Below are 17,415 nucleotides of genomic sequence, written 5' to 3'. Positions count from 1 at the left end.
TGCAGGGGGTGCGCCAGGCTGCCGGGCATGACTGTGGGGGGGGGGGGGGGAGGCTGGTGCCAGCTTCATCCCACAGCACCTGGGCTGGGCCAGACCCCCTGAGGCGAGCGCTGGTGCAGGGTCGGCGCCCAGCAACCCATGACTCCTGAGCTCCCAGCAGGCCTCTGTGCCAGGCGGTGCCCAGGGGCCTTCCCGGTGCCCCCCTCTCTGACCGCCCTGCTCCCGTTTCAGGGCATGGCGCTCCACCAGCAAGCCACAGAGCAGCGATCAGCCACCACCAGCAGCGCCCAGTCCTTCCTGGCCCAGCAGCGCCAGGCCACCAACGCCCGCAGGGGGCATCTGGGGCGGACCCAGCCCCTGCTGGCCAAGTATGGAGACAAGCCCCCCCAGCTGCACTGACCGGAGCCCCTCCCACTCCTACTCCCCTCCAGGGCTGTGTGGGATGGCGGAGATCTTGGAACTGGAGCGTCTCGTCCATTGCTGCCCTGTGGCACCCGCCCCCCCGCGGTGCCATCTGCCTCTTACGGTGAGGGGAATGCAGGCAGCAAGGGGCTAATCCTGCTTCTGCCCTTCCTGAGAGATGGGCTACAACGGCCTGCGCTGCCGGGCGGGGGGTGGATCTGCCCGTGATCTTGGGGCGGCTGGAGATGGACCCTGCTGCGAGCCCTCTTGCTACTAGAATGGAGGGGACTGAACAGGGAGGATCAGCCAGAATCCTCCCTACCTCCCTCCTCCCCTCCCTGACCCCGCACCCCCCCCCACACACACACACGCTCCCTGGGCTGGTCCCTTTGAGCACTAGCGTGTGAGCTGATCCCCAGCCCGGGAGGGGGCTGGCATCCCTCCCAGCAGCAGTCATCCCTTCCCTCCCATCTCTGAAAGACCCCCCTGAATTTTAACCCCTTCTTGGCCCCCTCGGCCAAGGCACCCGGCAGTCAGTGGCCATGGCAGCTGCAGGGGGTGCTGGCTCATGTTTGGCTGTCTCGCCACGGATGCCCCAAACACTTGGGTGCCGGTGTGGCTGGGGCGTTGAATGCCAGCGCGGTCTCTGCCAGCACCACAGCTCTTGGGCTCAGGGCTGGTCCCATCCCCTGTGAGCGTCAGAAGCTGGGCAGTTCTACTGCTTGATGCCACCCAGCCAGTGTCCGTGGGTGAGGGGAGATGGCTCGCAGCCTCTGGGCAGGGGTCTGTCCCCTTCATAATTCCCTGCCGGAGCCTCTGACTTGCTGTTGACCAAAATCTGACCTGATTAGCAGCTGTGCCAGCTGCCCCCGTCCCGGGACCTCACGCACCAGGATGGCCCCGCTTCCTTGTCAGTTCCTAGCTGCTGTGGCAGCAGGTGCCACCTGGTCCCAGGCTTCACCTCAAGGATCCAGGGTCCCTGTTCCCCGGGTTCTGCTCCATTCCTTGCCCTTCACCAGAACCCGCCAGCCGGGGCCTGGACTGAGCCGCTAAAGCTACTAGCAAACCTCCTCTTCAACACTAGCCGCCTCTCCCGGCCGCTGGGAGCAAGGCAGGGCCCAGAGTCGGTCACTACAGCCTGTGGCAAACCCAGCCCCCCCGTTGTTCCCCTCCGCGGGGGGGTTTCCGTGTCCGTTCTCCGAGGCTGGGTCTAGCGGCGTCTTTTGGGTTTAAAGTGATCTGCTGTACTTTGCCCTTTGCTCTGTGGGGGTTGATGTGGATTGAGTTTTATTTTTAAGTGGGGGGGGCCGGGGGATGTCCAGTTTTTGCCGAGTTCCTCCTCTTTTTCTTCTTTTCATTTTAGAATGTGATTTTAATCAAACGCTGCTGGGGTTTTAAGGCGCAAGCTGTATATTTTGTAAAACTGTGACGGGGAGGAGGGGTTCTGTGGCTCTGGGCCCGGTGTCTTTTATTTTTCTACTCTAGGGCAGCTTGCAATGGTGCACGGGAGCACCTTGGCTCCTGTCCACAATCTTTACACTACCAATAAAGATGCTAGAATCGTTCCTGCTGATCGGCCTCCTGAGACACAACAAGCTCCTGGCTGCCCTGAGCCCTGGTGTCTGGGAGCAGGTCTCTGTGGATTATTAGGTGTATTACGGTAGCCACATGGATTTTTTTTTCTGGATGCTGTAACTCGGTGTATTATGGTAGCACCTAGGAGCCCATCTCCATGGATTATTAGGTGTATTACGATAGTGCGGCTGCATCCCTGTCTTGGATAAGGACCCCATTTTTCATGGGGGCTGTGTATTAGGTGTATTAAGGTAGTGCCTAGGGTCTGAAAGCAGCTCTCCACGGTTATTAGGTATACTACGGTAGAGCCCACAACCCCATAGTGCTAGGTGCTACCGTAATCTATCTAATAACTAGTGTCTGGTGCCTAGGGGCCCTAGTCACGGAGCAGGGCCCATGGTGTGTGGTGCTGTACAGGGGACGCCAAAGCCTGTTTCCCTGCCCGGCTGAGGGCTGGGCTGAGACCCCCCAAACTCATCTCTGGGGCAGGCTCTTGGCTGCTGTTAGCTCAGCCTGGCTTGAAACAGGGTATCAAGCTGAGCTCCTTTCCCGGCCCACAGCCCAGCTGGTCACGGGGCAGTGGTGCTGCAGGTGGGTGGGGCTCAGCAGAGGGCACTCGCCCCCCGGGCAGTGCTCCCCCCAGTGCCACACTGGGGGCAGCACTGCCCAGGGGGGGTGCTGTGTCTGGGGACCATTAACCCTCCAGTCACCTCTTCCCCAGGATCACCTGCCCTCTGCCTCAGGCAATGCCCGTTGGGGCCCGTCTCACCCATCCCAGCGCAGGATCTCCAGTGGCCCTGGCGGATCAGCTCTTCCCCGGCGCCGTTCAGCCACAGAGCGCCCTGGTCCCCAGGCAGGGTGGATAGCGTTAGCCCCACTCAGCAGCTGGGGAAACAGGTGCCCAGCAGGCCCAGGGCAGAGCTGGGAATGGATCCTCCCTCTGGCTTCCAGTTTCCAGCCTGCAGAGAGAAGAGCAGCCCTCTCCCGCCCATTGGGGTGGGCGCTACCCCCGGGCTTGGGACTTACCAACTACAACTCCAGGCTGGAGGGACCCCAGGGAGTGCCAGAGGGAAGCGGGTGATCTCCCAGGGCCAAGGAGAGACAAACTTCCTCTCGGGGGGAGCGGGCATGTAGTGGCAGGCGCTGCTGGGGCCTGCCAGACTGCCCCCCCCCCATGCTGGCGGAGGCAGCAGCTGCCATGCTCTGAGCAGAGCCCCTGGCCTGTGGCCAGCTGCCCAGTTCTCCCGCGATGTGAGAGGCTGCGGGTGCTGCTGGATGCAGAGGGCGTTGCCTGGAGCAGGGCCTGTGTGTTCGTCCACTTCTCCCCCACGGCCCTGGCTGCCCCCCTCCCACTATTGCAGGGACCCCCCCCTGCCAGGTGTTCTCTGCCCCTATTTGCTCCTTCCACCTCATGGCATTATTCCCCCCCCCCATTCTTCCCTGGGGATCCTCTGGGATTGTCCCCCAGGCTCTGCCTCCTCCCCCCCCCCCGCCCAATTGCTTCTCTTTCTGGTTGGGAGCTAAATCTGAGCATGAACATGGCTAGCTCCTAGAGCCGGGGAGGGGGTGTCAGTGCCTCCCCTCCAGCAGGTGTGGAAATGCCGGATGCAGGACTGGCCCTAAAGCGCTGGCTGGGGCTCCCCATCTCCCCTATCTCTTCCCCCCCCCCCCAACCCCGCTGGGTTTCCCTACCCATGAGGCATCCTGAAAGTTTGCGAGGTCGCAGCTGGGGCGGTTCAGAGTTGTGGCAGGATCGACCCCAGGCCCTCCCAGGATTCCTCGTAGTGAGCCCTGTGTGTGTGTGTGTGGGGGGGGGGTTTAAAACCATCCATCCATGCTGGAGTTATCCACTCGGGGGGGCAGCACCCCTGGGCCTGGGTAAACAGCAGTGGCTCTGGCTTAATTCAAGCTGGTTTTTAAGCCAATTTCAACTGGAGCCAAACGATTGTGGAGGAGGGGAGGTTGGTTCAGTTGAAAACCTGGTCGTGAGTTAAGGGGAGAGTTTGCCCTGATTTGGCTGACAGGGGGGGTCAGGCTGGAGTTAAAGGCGGCGATAAACCCAGGGCTCCATTCCCTGCAGGCCGGTGAGGGTCGGGGGGGCCTCGTGCCAGCTCTGTCCTGGTCTCAGTCCAGCCCCCCCCAACTCCCACTGAACAGGGGGGCTTTGAAAGCAGGCCTGAGGGGCTGTGCCTCGCTTTCCCCCTCCCTCAAAGGAGGCAACACCCCCACCTCGCCGCTCTTACACAGCAGCTGGCCCTGGGCCCAGCTGAGACCTCGAGCCTAGCCCCCCCAGATCAAATGGCGGGGGCCGCTGGCTCAGCTCCAGCTCTGCCTGGTTTTCCAGCCTGGGGGGGGGGGCTGAAGCAGCTACCCCCCCCCCCCAAGGGGGTTTTGGGTTGAGACTAGAAGGGGAAATTGGGTCCATCTCGAGCCACCAGCCCACAACCTCTACTACCTCCCTCCCAGATCAAGCCCAAATTCTGGCTGAGCTGGCCCATGGGCTGGGCTTAAAAACTGCCCCAATGGGCAACCCCTCAGCCCTGGTTCTGCCCCATCTCTCTTAGGACTTGGCCTGGCCAGTGGCTGGCTCTCAGCTGAGCTCAGAGCGTGGCTGGGGGCTTCAAGCCCAGGGCTGGGGCTTTTCCATCCACGGCTCACAGGAGGGGGGAGTTTGCCGCTTTGAGCGCCGTGGTGGGGGAGACTGGCTCTCCTGGGACCCACCTGTGAGAGTTGCTGCTTATTCTACACAGATGCAGCCACCTCTGGGGTGGGACACGGCTACTTATTATGTGCAGGTCCCTCGCCCAGCACTGAGACGCAACTCAGAGCAGAAGCTGCAGCTGTTCAAAGTTAGGCTCAGGCTCTGAACCTGCCCCCCCACTCCTCCATCCATGGGCCCCACAAGCTTCTACTCCTACCCCCAGGAGCCAATTGCCAGCTCCCCCCTGCCACCCCCCAGGGCATGAAAGTGAGACGACACTGTGGTGACCCCCGCTGAGCTGGAGCAGTGCTGTAGTTATTAGGACCTTTCCGTCCTCCACCCCCGGGGCAGGTTCCACGCCCCTGTCCAGCCACAGCCCGACATCACTTCTTCAGCAGGGTCCTAGGCCAGGTTTCTTCCCCCCAGAGTGAACTGAGTCTGAGGCACCGGGCTGGTAAGAGGGGCCACCTGCCCCTGTGTAGCCAGGGGAGGATACGGAGACAGGAACTCCTGGTCAATGGGTGCTGCCCTCCCCAGCCCATTTTATTTTAAATGTGACCTACATTTCTGGAGGTGGGACTAGCCCCACTGCACGTTCCCAGCAGTGCACACGAGCCCTGCACGCGGGAGCTGCGTGAGAGTCGTTCCTTGGGGCAGAGGGGAAACTGAGGCACGGAGCTGCTCCCAGCAGACTGCAACCAGCCTTCCCCCCACCCCACCCTCTGCACAAGACCCCACTCCAGAGCGGCTTAATAAACATATATTTAAAAAGGCAGGAGCCAGACTGTGACAGAAAAGGGATTGAGCTGTTTTCCCCAGCCCCCGAGGGGTGAGGCTCCCACCCCCACCTCAGGCCCCCCCCCATCCCGTTGGGGAGGAAGGTAGAGGCTGGGGCAACGCCCCGAGGATGGTGGCATTTGCCAGCAGGGGGTGCTGCACTCCCAGGGCCCAGCGTGTAGCTGGAGAGACGGAGCAGAAGGGTCTGGGTGGCTGGGGGGGGGCGGCATTGATGGACCCCCCACGATTAACAAGTCCCCCCCTTTGAAGTTCATCTGGCAGCACCAGATCTGGGCTCAGCTGCCTTTGGCCAGAACCGGACGGCTCTGCCGTCACATCAAGGGGTTGGCCCCGGCCCCCCCTGCCCGGCCCAGCTCACGCCACAGTCTGCTCCTCAATGCAGTTCTGCAGCCAGGGGCGGTAGCCGACACTGGGGGGGCCGCTCCGGGCGGGGGGCTCCTGGGCAGCTCCCGGCTGCAGGAGGAAGGACGTGTCCACAAGGGGCCCCACGTCCTATGGCGAAGGGAAGCCGCTGGCCACAGGGGCGGCGCCGTCAGGGTGAAGCAAAGAGACCTGGGAGCACTGGGCAAGGTCCGAGTCCTCGGCCAAGGCCTCCTCGTGGCGGCCCGGGGCCCAGGGCCCGGCTTCCTCGCCCCCCTCCCAGCCCCGCTGCTCCGCGGCGAAGGGGACCTCGCTGAGGGGCAGGCGGCGGGCGGGGGGCCCACAGCTGCAGTCTGTGCTCTGCGTGTCCTGGCACAGGCAGCTGTAGGAGGTGGAGGCCTCGGAGACGCAGCTGTTCTTGTGGCGCAGGAGGGAGAGGCGCCGGCCGAAGCTGCCCGGGGCGGGCCCCGTGGCCAGCAGCCGGTTCAGGAGGTGCAGGGGGACATGCCGGCTCGGCTCCAGCCCCTCCTCGATCTCCTCCAGCGGCTGGAACTGCATGTCCTCCTTCGGCAGCCTGCACCAGAGAGACCAGGGATGGGAATGCAGCCACCTCTGGGGTGGGGCATGGCTACTTATACATACTCTGAGCTGCAGCCACCTCTAGGGTGGGGCATGGCCCCTCGTTATACACAGGTCCTTCACCCGGCGCTGAGCTGCAGCCACCTCTGGGGTGAGGCACGGCCCCTCAGTATACATGGGTCCCTCACCCGGCGCTGAGCTGCAGCCACCTCTGGGGTGGGGCACGGCCCCTCGTTATACACGGGTCCCTCACCCGGCGCTGAGCTGCAGCCACCTCTGGGGTGGGGCACGGCCCCTCATTATACACGGGTCCCTCACCCGGCGCTGAGCTGCAGCCACCTCAGGGGTGGGAGGCCCCAAACTACGCAGGTTCCAGGACGGGGTGGCAACGTTCCCATCCCATCCCCCTTGGATGAGACCTCAGCAGAGAGGCCCAAGTGCCCTGGGATCCCTGTGGTCCAAGGGCCACCCAAGGGAGCCCCCGCCCCGGGCTCACGTCATGTCGAAGGTGGAGCCCTGGAAGGACGGCTGGTGCAGCAGGAAGACGGTGGCCGCCGTGTAGGGGGCGCGGGGGTTGGAGGCATCCCAGTAACGGTCCTTCTCCAGCAGGGGCAGGTCGTCGTACATCTCGTCCACCGCCATCATGGAGACCTGGGGGGCAGGGCAGGGCTCAGGACTCCTGGGTTCTAGCCCCAGCTCTGCCCCAGACTGACTGGGGGAGCGGGAGCCAGACACTAAGGGGTGGGGGGAGAGTCCTGCTGGGTGTTCGTCAGGACCCCGCAGTCTGGGGGGCTGCAGGGGGCTGGGGGGAGGTACCTGGAAATTGCGGTCGATCAGCAGGTTAGTTTCGAAGTCGTCGTCATCCTCCCCAAAGGGATTGATTAGCTGCTCGGCGACCTAGGGGAGCAGGCTCAGCTGGGGGGGGAGACAGACCCTCCCCCAACACCCCTGCCCCCCAACACCTCCACCAGGCCTGCCCCTCCCCCGGCTCTCTGTCCCCCAACGCCCCTGCCAGGTCCACCCCTCCCCCGGCTCCCTGCCCCCCAACACCTCCACCAGGCCCGCCCCTCCGCCAGCGCCCTGCCCCCCAACACTGCTCCATCAGCACCCTGCCCCCCAACACCCCTGACAGGCCTGCCCCTCCCCCAACATCCCTGCCCCCAACCCCCTCCCCCAGTGCCCTGCCCCCCAACACCCCTCTGCCAGCGCCCTGCCCCCCAACACTGCTCCATCAGCGCCCTGCCTCCCAACACTCCTGCCAGGCCCACCCCCCCCGGCTCCCTGCCCCCCAACACCTCCACCAGGCCTGCCCCTCCCCTGGCTCTCTGTCCCCCAACGCCCCTGCCAGGCCCACCCCTCCGCCGGCTCCCTGCCCCCCAACACCTCCACCAGGCCCGCCCCTCCGCCAGCGCCCTGCCCCCCAACACTGCTCCATCAGCACCCTGCCCCCCAACACCCCTGACAGGCCTGCCCCCCCAACATCCCTGCCCCCCAACCCCCTCCCCCAGTGCCCTGCCCCCCAACACCCCTCTGCCAGCGACCTGCCCCCCAACACTGCTCCATCAGCGCCCTGCCTCCCAACACCCCTGCCAGGCTTGCCCCTCCCCTGGCTCCCTGCCCCCCAACGCCCTTTCCAGGCCCACTCCTCCCCCAGCTTCCTGCCCCCCCACCCCCACCCCAGCATTGATCAGCTGCTCAGCCACCTGTGTGGAGCACGGCTCAGCTGGGGAGTAGGCCCCCTCCCCCAGCTCTCTGCTCCCCAACCCTCTTCTGGGAGTCTCCCCCCCCCAGTACCCTGCCCCACCCCCTTGGCCAGCCCCAGACCTGGAGCCCTGCCCCCCCCGCCTCGCACACACCTTGAGCCAGCCCACGTAGAAGAAGAACTGCAGCAGGGTGAAGACCGGCACACACAGGTCCAGGTCGTGGCCCTTGTAGCCCTGGGCTGGGTCCAGGAACTGACGCCCGATCAGACAGGCCACGAAGAAACTGTACACGGCGATGGTCACCACCTGGGGGCGAGGGCAGGGAGTCAGGGCAGCCGGGCCCGGAACCCCGGCGTCCGGGCTCCCCGGCCCTGCCCCTCCCGCTCCCCGGAACCCCGGCGTCCGGGCTCCCCGGCCCTGCCCCTCCCCCTTCCCGGAACCCCGGCGTCCGGAGTCCCCGGCCCTGCTCCTCCCCTTCCCCGGGACCCCGGCGTCCGGGCTCCCCGGCCCTGCCCCGCCCCCTCCCCGGAACCCCGGCGTCCGGGCTCCCCGGCCCTGCCCCTCCCGCTCCCCGGAACCCCGGCGTCCGGGCTCCCCGGCCCTGCCCCTCCCCTTCCCCGGAACCCCGGCGTCCGGGCTCCCCGGCCCTGCCCCTCCCCTTCCCCGGAACCCCGGCGTCCGGGCTCCCCGGCCCTGCCCCTCCCCTTCCCCGGAACCCCGGCGTCCGGGCTCCCCGGCCCTGCCCCTCCCCCTCCCCGGGACCCCGGCGTCCGGGCTCCCCGGCCCTGCCCCTCCCCCTCCCCGGGACCCCGGCGTCCGGGCTCCCCGGCCCTGCCCCTCCCGCTCCCCGGAACCCCGGCGTCCGGGCTCCCCGGCCCTGCCCCTCCCCCTCCCCGGAACCCCGGCGTCCGGGCTCCCCGGCCCTGCCCCTCCCCCTCCCCGGAACCCCGGCGTCCGGGCTCCCCGGCCCTGCCCCTCCCCTTCCCCGGGACCCCGGCGTCCGGGCTCCCCGGCCCTGCCCCTCCCCCCCCCCGGAACCCCGGCGTCCGGGCTCCCCGGCCCTGCCCCTCCCCCCCCCCGGAACCCCGGCGTCCGAGTCCCCCAGAACACCAGCATCCAGGCTCCCTATCTCAGCCCTGCCCCTCCCCTCTCCTCCCCATCCCAGCACCAGGCCCGGAACCCCGGCGTCCGGGTTTCCCCAGCCTCCATTCCACGGGGTCAGTGCTCACCTGCGTGTAGACCAGGGGGACGCTGATCCAGTCGTAGTGGAACAACATGCTGCAGTTCGCACGGAAGTGATTCAGCTCCTGGCGGGGGGGAGGGGGGATTTCAGAGCCAGGGAGGGGGTAGATCCCTGCTGGGGGGCAGCCTGACAGCCCCCCAGGGACAGACTCAGGGCGCCCCTAGGAAATGCCCCCTGCCCAGCACAGAGCCCCCACCACTGCCAAGGTATCTCCCTCCACTGGGGTCCCCTCTAGGGCTGGGGGGGGGGGTTAGTCTCCCCCATCAGCCCCCAGTTAGTGCTGCTAGGACGCAGCTGGGAGCTGAGCAGAGTCCCAGCAAACTCATCACCGGGCACGTAAGGCTCTGGATTTGCCAGTCACCACCAGGGGCTGGATTCAAATCAGGTGGGACAAGAGGTAGAACCCAGGCATCCGGGTCTCACACCACCCTACCCAGAGCTGAGCCCAGAACCCAGGCGGCTGGGGCTGGCTCCCCCACCCCCCACCCAGAGCCAGGTTCCCATCCACCCCACCCCCACCCAGAGCCGGGCCCAGGTGGCTGGGGCTGGCCCACCTCCCGCCCCCCCACATCCAGACACAGAATCCAGGCATCCGGGGCTCACACACCCCAAGCCACACACAGAACCCAGGCATCCGGGGCTCACACACCCCGAGCCAAACACAGAACCCAGGCATCCGGGGCTCACACACCCCGAGCCGGACACAGAACCCAGGCATCCGGGCTCACACACCCCGAGCCGGACACAGAACCCAGGCATCTGGGCTCACACACCCCGAGCCACACACAGAACCCAGGCATCCGGGGCTGACACACCCCGAGCCGGACACAGAACCAAGGCATCCGGGGCTCACACACCCCGAGCCGGACACAGAACCAAGGCATCCGGGGCTCACACACCCCGAGCCAGACACAGAACCCAGGCATCCGGGGCTCACACACCTCGAGCCGGACACAGAACCCAGGCATCCGGGGCTCACACACCCCGAGCCGGACACAGAACCCAGGCATCCGGGGCTGACACACCCCGAGCCGGACACAGAACCAAGGCATCCGGGGCTCACACACCCCGAGCCGGACACAGAACCCAGGCATCCGGGGCTCACACACCCCGAGCCGGACACAGAACCCAGGCATCCGGGGCTCACACACCCCGAGCCGGACACAGAACCCAGGCATCCGGGGCTCACACACCCCGAGCCGGACACAGAACCCAGGCATCCGGGGCTCACACACCCCGAGCCGGACACAGAACCCAGGCATCCGGGGCTCACACATCCCGAGCCGGACACAGAACCCAGGCATCCGGGGCTCACACACCCCGAGCCGGACACAGAACCCAGGCATCCGGGCTCACACACCCCCAGCCGGACACAGAACCCAGGCATCCGGGCTCACACACCTCGAGCCGGACACAGAACCCAGGCATCCGGGCTCACACACCCCGAGCCGGACACAGAACCCAGGCATCTCCAGGCAACTCCCCTGGTTTCCACCCACCTCCATCAGCAACTTGAGGGCGCAGTTGTCCCGGACGCGCCCCTCCTTGCGAGCCTGGGCCACCAGGTTGGTGAACCAGACGCAGGGGATCCAGTACTTGTTGTAGGATGAGCTCAGGTTCTCGTATTTCTTCCGCTCCTCCCGGGTCATGAAGCCTGTGGGCGAGGGGAAGGGGTCACCCAGCCGCCCCCTAGCCCGGGCCAGGGACCAAACCTGCGGCCTCTGCGTCCTGCAGCCCCTCCGGCCCCTGGCCACCCGTGGGAGCAGAAGCGGCACATGGGGTTCGCCTCGGGCATGAGCAACTGGGACCCCTGGGGCACAAACTGACCCAGCCTCAGTCCTTCCCCCCTTTCATCAGCCTCCCTGGACAGTCCCCCCACCCTTTAAACAGACTCTACACTGGGAGCCCTAACCTGGTGCGGAGACGCAGCCGCCTCCGGGGGGGCAGGGGGGTTGTTTATCCAGGGACCCCTGGTCCAGCAGCGAGACACAGCCGCCTCTGGGGTGGGGCAGGGGGCTGTTTACACAGGGACCCCTGGCCTGGCGCTGGGTGTAGCCACCTCTGGGGTGGGGCAAGGAGCTGTTTACACAGGGGTCCCTGGCCCGGAAGCGAGACGCAGCCCATCTGGGGTGGGGCTGGGGGCTGTTTTATCCAGGGTCCCTGGCCCGGAAGCGAGACGCAGCCCATCTGGGGTGGGGCTGGGGGCTGTTTATCCAGGGACCCCTGGCCTGGCAGCGAGATGCAGCTGCTTTTGGCACGGAGGCTGCTGAACAGCTGCGCCAAGGTTTTGAAGTGAGATCTGGATCCAGCTGAAGCAGCGGGAGGGAGTCAGGGAGGCGGAAAGGAATTCCCGGTGCTGGGCGCCGGCCAGGCCGCCGGGCTTCAACCCCCCCAACTCAAATGGGGAGTGACAGCCGAGTTTTACTGGCCGCGAGGGCCTGGGCCCTTGATTTTTGTCTCCCAGCAGATTGCAGCTCAGATCAGGATAGGCGAGCGCCCCCTGCTGAGCCCCCACCCACTCCCTGCAGCCCAGTGCCCCCTGGGGCCAGCCCTGCCTGCCAGGGGAGAGCGCCCCCTGCTGAGCCCCCGCCCCGTTCCCTGCAGCCCAGCGCCCCCTGGGGCCAGCCCTGCCTGCCAGGGGAGAGCGCCCCCTGCTGAGCCCCCACCCACTCCCTGCAGCCCAGTGCCCCCTAGCGCCCCCTGCTGAGCCCCCACCCCGCTCCCTGCAGCCCAGCGCCCCCTGGGGCCAGCCCTGCCTGCCAGGGGAGAGCGCCCCCTGCTGAGCCCCCACCCACTCCCTGCAGCCCAGTGCCCCCTAGCGCCCCCTGCTGAGCCCCCACCCACTCCCTGCAGCCCAGCACCCCCTGCTGAGCCCCCGCCCTGCAGCACAGCACCCCCTAGAGCCCCCTGGAGTCAGCCCTGCCTGCTAGGGGAGAGCGCCCGCTGCTGAGCCCCCACCCACTCTCTGCAGCCCAGTGCCCCCTGCTGAGCCCCCACCCCGATCCCTGCAGCCCAGCGCCCCCTGCTGAGCCCCCACCCCGCTCCCTGCAGCTCAGTGACCCCTAGAGCCCCCTGCTGAGCCCCCACCCCACTCCCTGTAGCCCAGTGATCCCTAGAGCCCCCTGCTGAGCCCCCACCTCGCTCCCTGCAGCCGTGTCCCCTAGTGCCCCTTGCTGAGCCCCACCCCCCTCCCTGCAGCCCAATGCCCCTTGCTGAGCCCCCACTCCCCTCTCTGCAGCCCAGCACCCCCTAGCGCCCCATGCTGAGCCCCCCTAGCGCCCCCTACTGAGCTCCCACTCCCCTCCCTGCAGCCCAGCGCCCCCCGGCACCTACCTGCCTCCACCACGTGGTCGATGGTGGGGAAGCGCTTGAAGACGGCGGTGCTGACGGAGCGCAGGATGAGCACGGCCGAGAGGCTGCTGTAGCGCATCAGGGAGCGACGGTAGAGCCGGCCCCGCTCGTCCCCGCCGTGCACGGAGCCGGAGATGGCGCACATCAGGCGGTCGGGCATGGGCATGCAGGTGTACTGGCTCCACCACCGGTTCACCACCAGTGTGACGTAGAAGCCTACGAGCAAAGGGACAAACCCAGGAGTCAGGGCTCGAGCCAGCCACAGAACAACGGCATCCTGGACCCCAGCCCTGCCCGGGGGGGACAGCAAACAAGCCCCAAACCCAGGCGGGTCAGTGGGGTCCAATGGGGTTGGGAGGAGCCGCTCGCTCTCACCCCATTCAACTGGAGGGTCCCAGCCCTGGCTTGAGGGCCCTAGCGGGATTTGAATCCAGGACTGGTCCACCCTGGTGGGAGAGCTGAGCCCACACCCGCAGCCCCCGCCCCAGAGCTGAGCCCACACCCGCAGCCCCCCCCAGAGCTGAGCCCACACCCGCAGCCCCCCCATCATGCTACAAACAGCCCAGAGGGGCATTCTGACCCCGGCGGGAGCCAGTGGGGCCCGTACACCCTATAGTGCCTGCCCGCCCTCGGAGAGGGCAGGGGCCTGGGGGAGGAGGGCACGTCTCTCACACGAGGGGCTAGGCGGGGGGTCCTGGCCCTTACCCAGCACAAAGGAGACGGGGATCAGGTTGGCGTAGTTGTCGCAGTAAATCACCAGTTTCTCAAAGTAGCGTTTCTGATCCTCGGCCAGGACGAAGCTGCAGGTGGGAATTGGGCCGGGGAGGGAGGGGGAGAAATGGAAGGAGGTTGGTGCCCTCGCCCGGGTGGTTTCCACCCAGACCGTGCACAGGGATGGAGTGTCCACACACATGTGCAAAGTGCCGCATGCCCCTCCTCACCAATGAGCACGCAGGCACACAGACGTGCGAGGGGCCGGGGGCAGGCTCTCCCCCCACCCACATGCACACGCGTGCAGAGAGCCACAAGTGTGTGTGCAAGAGACATGTTCACCACAGCCGTGCACAGCCCCAGGGGCACGCGCATGTGCAAAGGGGCCCCCCTCACCGGTAGGTCAGGCTGAGCCCCAGGTAGGTGACAAAGAAGGCCAGGAACTCCTTGTATAACAGCTTGTAGATGCTCCCGCGCCAGAGCAGCAGCAGTTTGTAGAAGCCCCCGAAACGGGCGTTGGCCACGCGGGCCGTGTAGGTGACAGTCATGGCGGGGCGGCCAGGGGGACACGGCCCTGCAGAGACACACGGACAGCAACGGCCAGGGGGATCAGAGAAAGGCCGGAAGGGACGTCAGGAGGTCACGGGGGCTGCCCCGTTCACTGGGGCAGGACCTGGGGGGGGGCGTCCCTCTTCCTCGCTTTGTGAGGGGAAGCCTGGTGCTACCCACCTGAATGCCAGGTGTGGCCCTGTTACACCCTGTCTGTTGGCACTGTCTGTACAGCACCTGGCACAGCGCGGTCCTGGGCCGGGGCTCCCGTAATCCAAATAAGGAGGGAACAGGAAAGCACAGAGGACCCCTGGCATGGGAGCAGGGCAGAATGTGGACCCCAATAAGGGTGGAAGTGGATAATGGGGGAGCACACAGCACCCGGCCTGGGGTGCGGGGCACAGAGCACCAGGCATGGGGGGCAGGGAGTCCCTGACATAGAGGGGGTTAGGAGGGGCGCTGCCCAAGGAGCTTCCAGGAAGGGGGATATGGAGTTGCTGGGTCTTCACATAACTCATTGCATGTTAACCAGTCCTCAGTGAAAGAGCCCCCCCACTCCCCATAAACTCAGAGCCAATCCCGCCCCACTAGATTTTTCCCCAAATTGGTGAGAAAAAAAAAGAAAGAAGAAACAGCCCATGGCAAATCTGTCCCTTCCCAGCAGGCTCTCAGACCGGCACCGTTTCTGCCCATTAATCGGCTAATTCATTATGTGTCCCCAGGCTGCTTTGCTCCCCCTCCCCCAGCAGCCCCCCAAGATTTGAAAGCCCTTTGCAGGAAGAAATTCCACTCACAAGACACTACCCCGCTCCCCGTTTGTCTGGCCTGTCGCCGGGGATGGAGATTTTAAGGCCAGGCCTTATTTTTAGCCAATTGGCCCTGAAAAAGCCAACGCTGTTATCGGAGAGTTTGGGTTAAGACAGGGCTGAGGGCAGCCAGCGTGTCCGGAGAGTTACAGAGAGAAAAATGCCGAGACAAGATTGAGCCAAGGGAACGGGATATCCGCAACCTTTGCCTTCTTAACGCCCCTCTGTCAACATTTGGGATAAGCCAGTCGGGGCAGGTCATTTTCCTAGGTTGAGAGACTCAAGCTGCCTCTAAGCTCAGGACTCCAATTGCAACCGTGAACGTGGGTGAGAGCAACCGAGGCAGGCCAGGGGCATGAAAACAGGCTGGGGAGAATACAAGTGAGGCAGCAAGTCTGTGCCCTTATCTCCCATGTCATCACAGCCTCAGCTGCACCTGCCATTATTTCCTTAGGGGAGAGGGGTCTTTCTGAAAAGCAGGGAACCTAGCCTGCAGCCACCCTGCTCTGAGCTGGGACTTCTGGCCTCCATTCCCAGTTTGGGGAGGGGAGGTCTATCCCATTACAGTTGGAAGGGGGCACATGGCAGCTGGGAGCCAGCACTCCTCTCCTATTCACAGCTCCCAGCCTCCTACTCTAACCCCCAGGTGACCCCAACTACCTTCCCAGAGCTGGGAATGGAATCCTGACTCCCATTCCGCCCTGCCCTAACCACTAGACCCCACTCCCTCCCAGAGCAGGGACAGAACCCAGGAATCCTGACTCCCATTCCGCCCTGACCTAACCACTAGACCCCACTCCCTCCCAGAGCAGGGACAGAACCCAGGAATCCTGACTCTCATTCCGCCCTGACCTAACCACTAGACCCCAATCCCTCCCAGAGCGGAGACAGGACCCAGGAATCCTGATTCTCATTCCGCCCTGACCTAACCACTAGACCCCAATCCCTCTCAGAGTGGAGACAGGACCCAGGAGTCCTGATTCCCATTCCTCCAAGCTCTAACCATTAGACCTCCCTCCCTCCCAGAGCATGGACAGAACCCAGGAGTCCTGGCTCCCTTTCCGCCCAGCTCTAACCACTAGACACCACTCCCTCCCAGAGCAGGGACAGAACCCAGGAGTCCTGGCTCCCTTTCCACCCAGCTCTAACCACTAGACCCCACTCCCTCCCAGAGCAGGGACAGAACCCAGGAGTCCTGGCTCCCACTTTAACCTGTTCCCACAAAGGGTCGTTACAAAATGCATCCAGCTGGGGGAGGGGGGTTAAAGTGGTGACATTTTAAAGCTCCGACTAACTAAACCAGCGGCTCTCAGACGTTTTTCCTGGTGACCCCGTCACATCGCACGACTCTGAGTGCGACCCCCTCAGCCGTTACAAACACCAATAGAAACCTGGAGGCGAAGTGGGGTTTGAGGGGAAGGTTGACAGCTTGCGACCCCCCCGTGTAATAACCTCGCGACCCACTGAGGGGTCCCGACCCCCCCTGGTTGCGAACCCCCGAACTAAACTTTCCAATAATTCGATCGCCCCGATTCACATCATCTCGCCAGAGGCCACCATTAAAAGTCCATGAAGATCACAGTCCCAGCTCAGCCCTCTGGTCACCAGCACATCTCAGCAGCCAAAGGGCAGTTCCAAAAATCATCCCCGGATATTCCAGCAGCTGCTATTGCGAGTCACTGGCCTTGAGGCCTGGCCCACAAGCAGGGCTCCAGCCATCGCCAGGAACTGAAGGATTCTTCCCCAGCCAGTGGGTTCACCTTGGACCCCTGGAAGTGATCGAGCTGGGTCAGATCCCTGAGCTCACTGTCCTGCCAGGCCTGGTGTCTCCCCGAGCCCCTGGGTGACTTCCATAGTCGGGCGCCCGTTTCGAACCAGCCGAATTGCTGCCAGCCTCCTCCTTTCAGCCCCAGTTCTTCTGATCTTGGGTCTTTTTGTCTGTCAAGCTTCAGCTCCTGGAGTCATGGGATTGGGAGACGCTCCCCAGAGCTTCTCACCCTGCTAGCTACGGAAAAGGCTTGAAAGTGTCCAGTTCTGGCAGCCGCCACAGCAGATGGCCAATGAAACCAGCCCCCAGGTGGCTGTGAATGTTTGTAGGCGCCTGTCTCATGATTTTGTGACTGGTGGGGTGGGGTGGGGGGGTTACTGACATCACTTACACGCTCCCCCTGGGGTTGTGCAGCATGACTGGGGTGCTGAGGTGCTACCATAATACACCTAAACCTCTTCAGCCCCCCAGCACGATGGGGTTCTGATCCTGGGCGCTACCGTAGTGACACCTAATCCGCGGTTGCAGGATTGGGAATTTAGAGACAGAGCTGAAGCCTCCGGTCTGGAAAGGTCCTCAGCCCGGGGCCCGGGCTGCCGAGTGCCCCATGGGGAACGAGGGGGTGTCCATGCGGATCCCAGCACAGGCTCACTCCCCCCATCCCAAAGTCCCCAGTGTCTGCTCAGCACCTCACACTCTCACCCCCATTCCCACCACTGCAGGGGCCTCCGATTTTGGGGGGGGGTGGTGGGGTTGGCACTGACCTTGACTCTCCTCCTGGCGGGCCAAGGAGCCAGGCCCGGGAAGGTGAAGACACCCAGGGACCTCCAGAAACAGCCAAGGGAACTCCAAGACAGGGCTGCAGCTGC

The 17,415-nt window shown here is 64.9% G+C and overlaps 2 protein-coding genes across 3 annotated transcripts in view; one reads left to right on the top strand and one right to left on the bottom strand.

The window, feature by feature from the left end:
* HOOK2 (hook microtubule tethering protein 2) overlaps positions 1-1,967 on the top strand; it is a 21,868-nt gene extending 19,901 nt beyond the window's left edge. For both annotated transcript variants that reach the window (XM_030545924.1, XM_030545923.1), the window contains one exon: positions 232-1,967. In XM_030545924.1, the coding sequence (XP_030401784.1) occupies positions 232-399 (168 nt within the window). In that variant the 3' untranslated portion in view covers positions 400-1,967. The remainder of the gene's footprint in view (positions 1-231) is intronic.
* BEST2 (bestrophin 2) lies at positions 1,590-17,415 on the bottom strand. The gene is made up of 10 exons (XM_030545931.1): positions 17,311-17,415; positions 13,820-13,997; positions 13,418-13,512; positions 12,695-12,928; positions 10,861-11,015; positions 9,348-9,425; positions 8,272-8,424; positions 7,232-7,312; positions 6,912-7,066; positions 1,590-6,410 (listed from the first exon to the last, which is right to left on the bottom strand). The coding sequence occupies exons 2-10, from the start codon at positions 13,969-13,971 to the stop codon at positions 5,969-5,971; spliced, it is 1,545 nt and encodes a 514-aa protein (XP_030401791.1). The 5' UTR covers positions 13,972-13,997; positions 17,311-17,415; the 3' UTR covers positions 1,590-5,968.

Source organism: Gopherus evgoodei, unplaced genomic scaffold, assembly GCF_007399415.2.
Source record: "Gopherus evgoodei ecotype Sinaloan lineage unplaced genomic scaffold, rGopEvg1_v1.p scaffold_40_arrow_ctg1, whole genome shotgun sequence".
NCBI lineage: Eukaryota > Metazoa > Chordata > Testudines > Testudinidae > Gopherus > Gopherus evgoodei.
The sequence above is the reverse complement of the archived record's forward strand: the minus strand, read 5'-3'. Positions and strand labels throughout refer to the sequence as shown.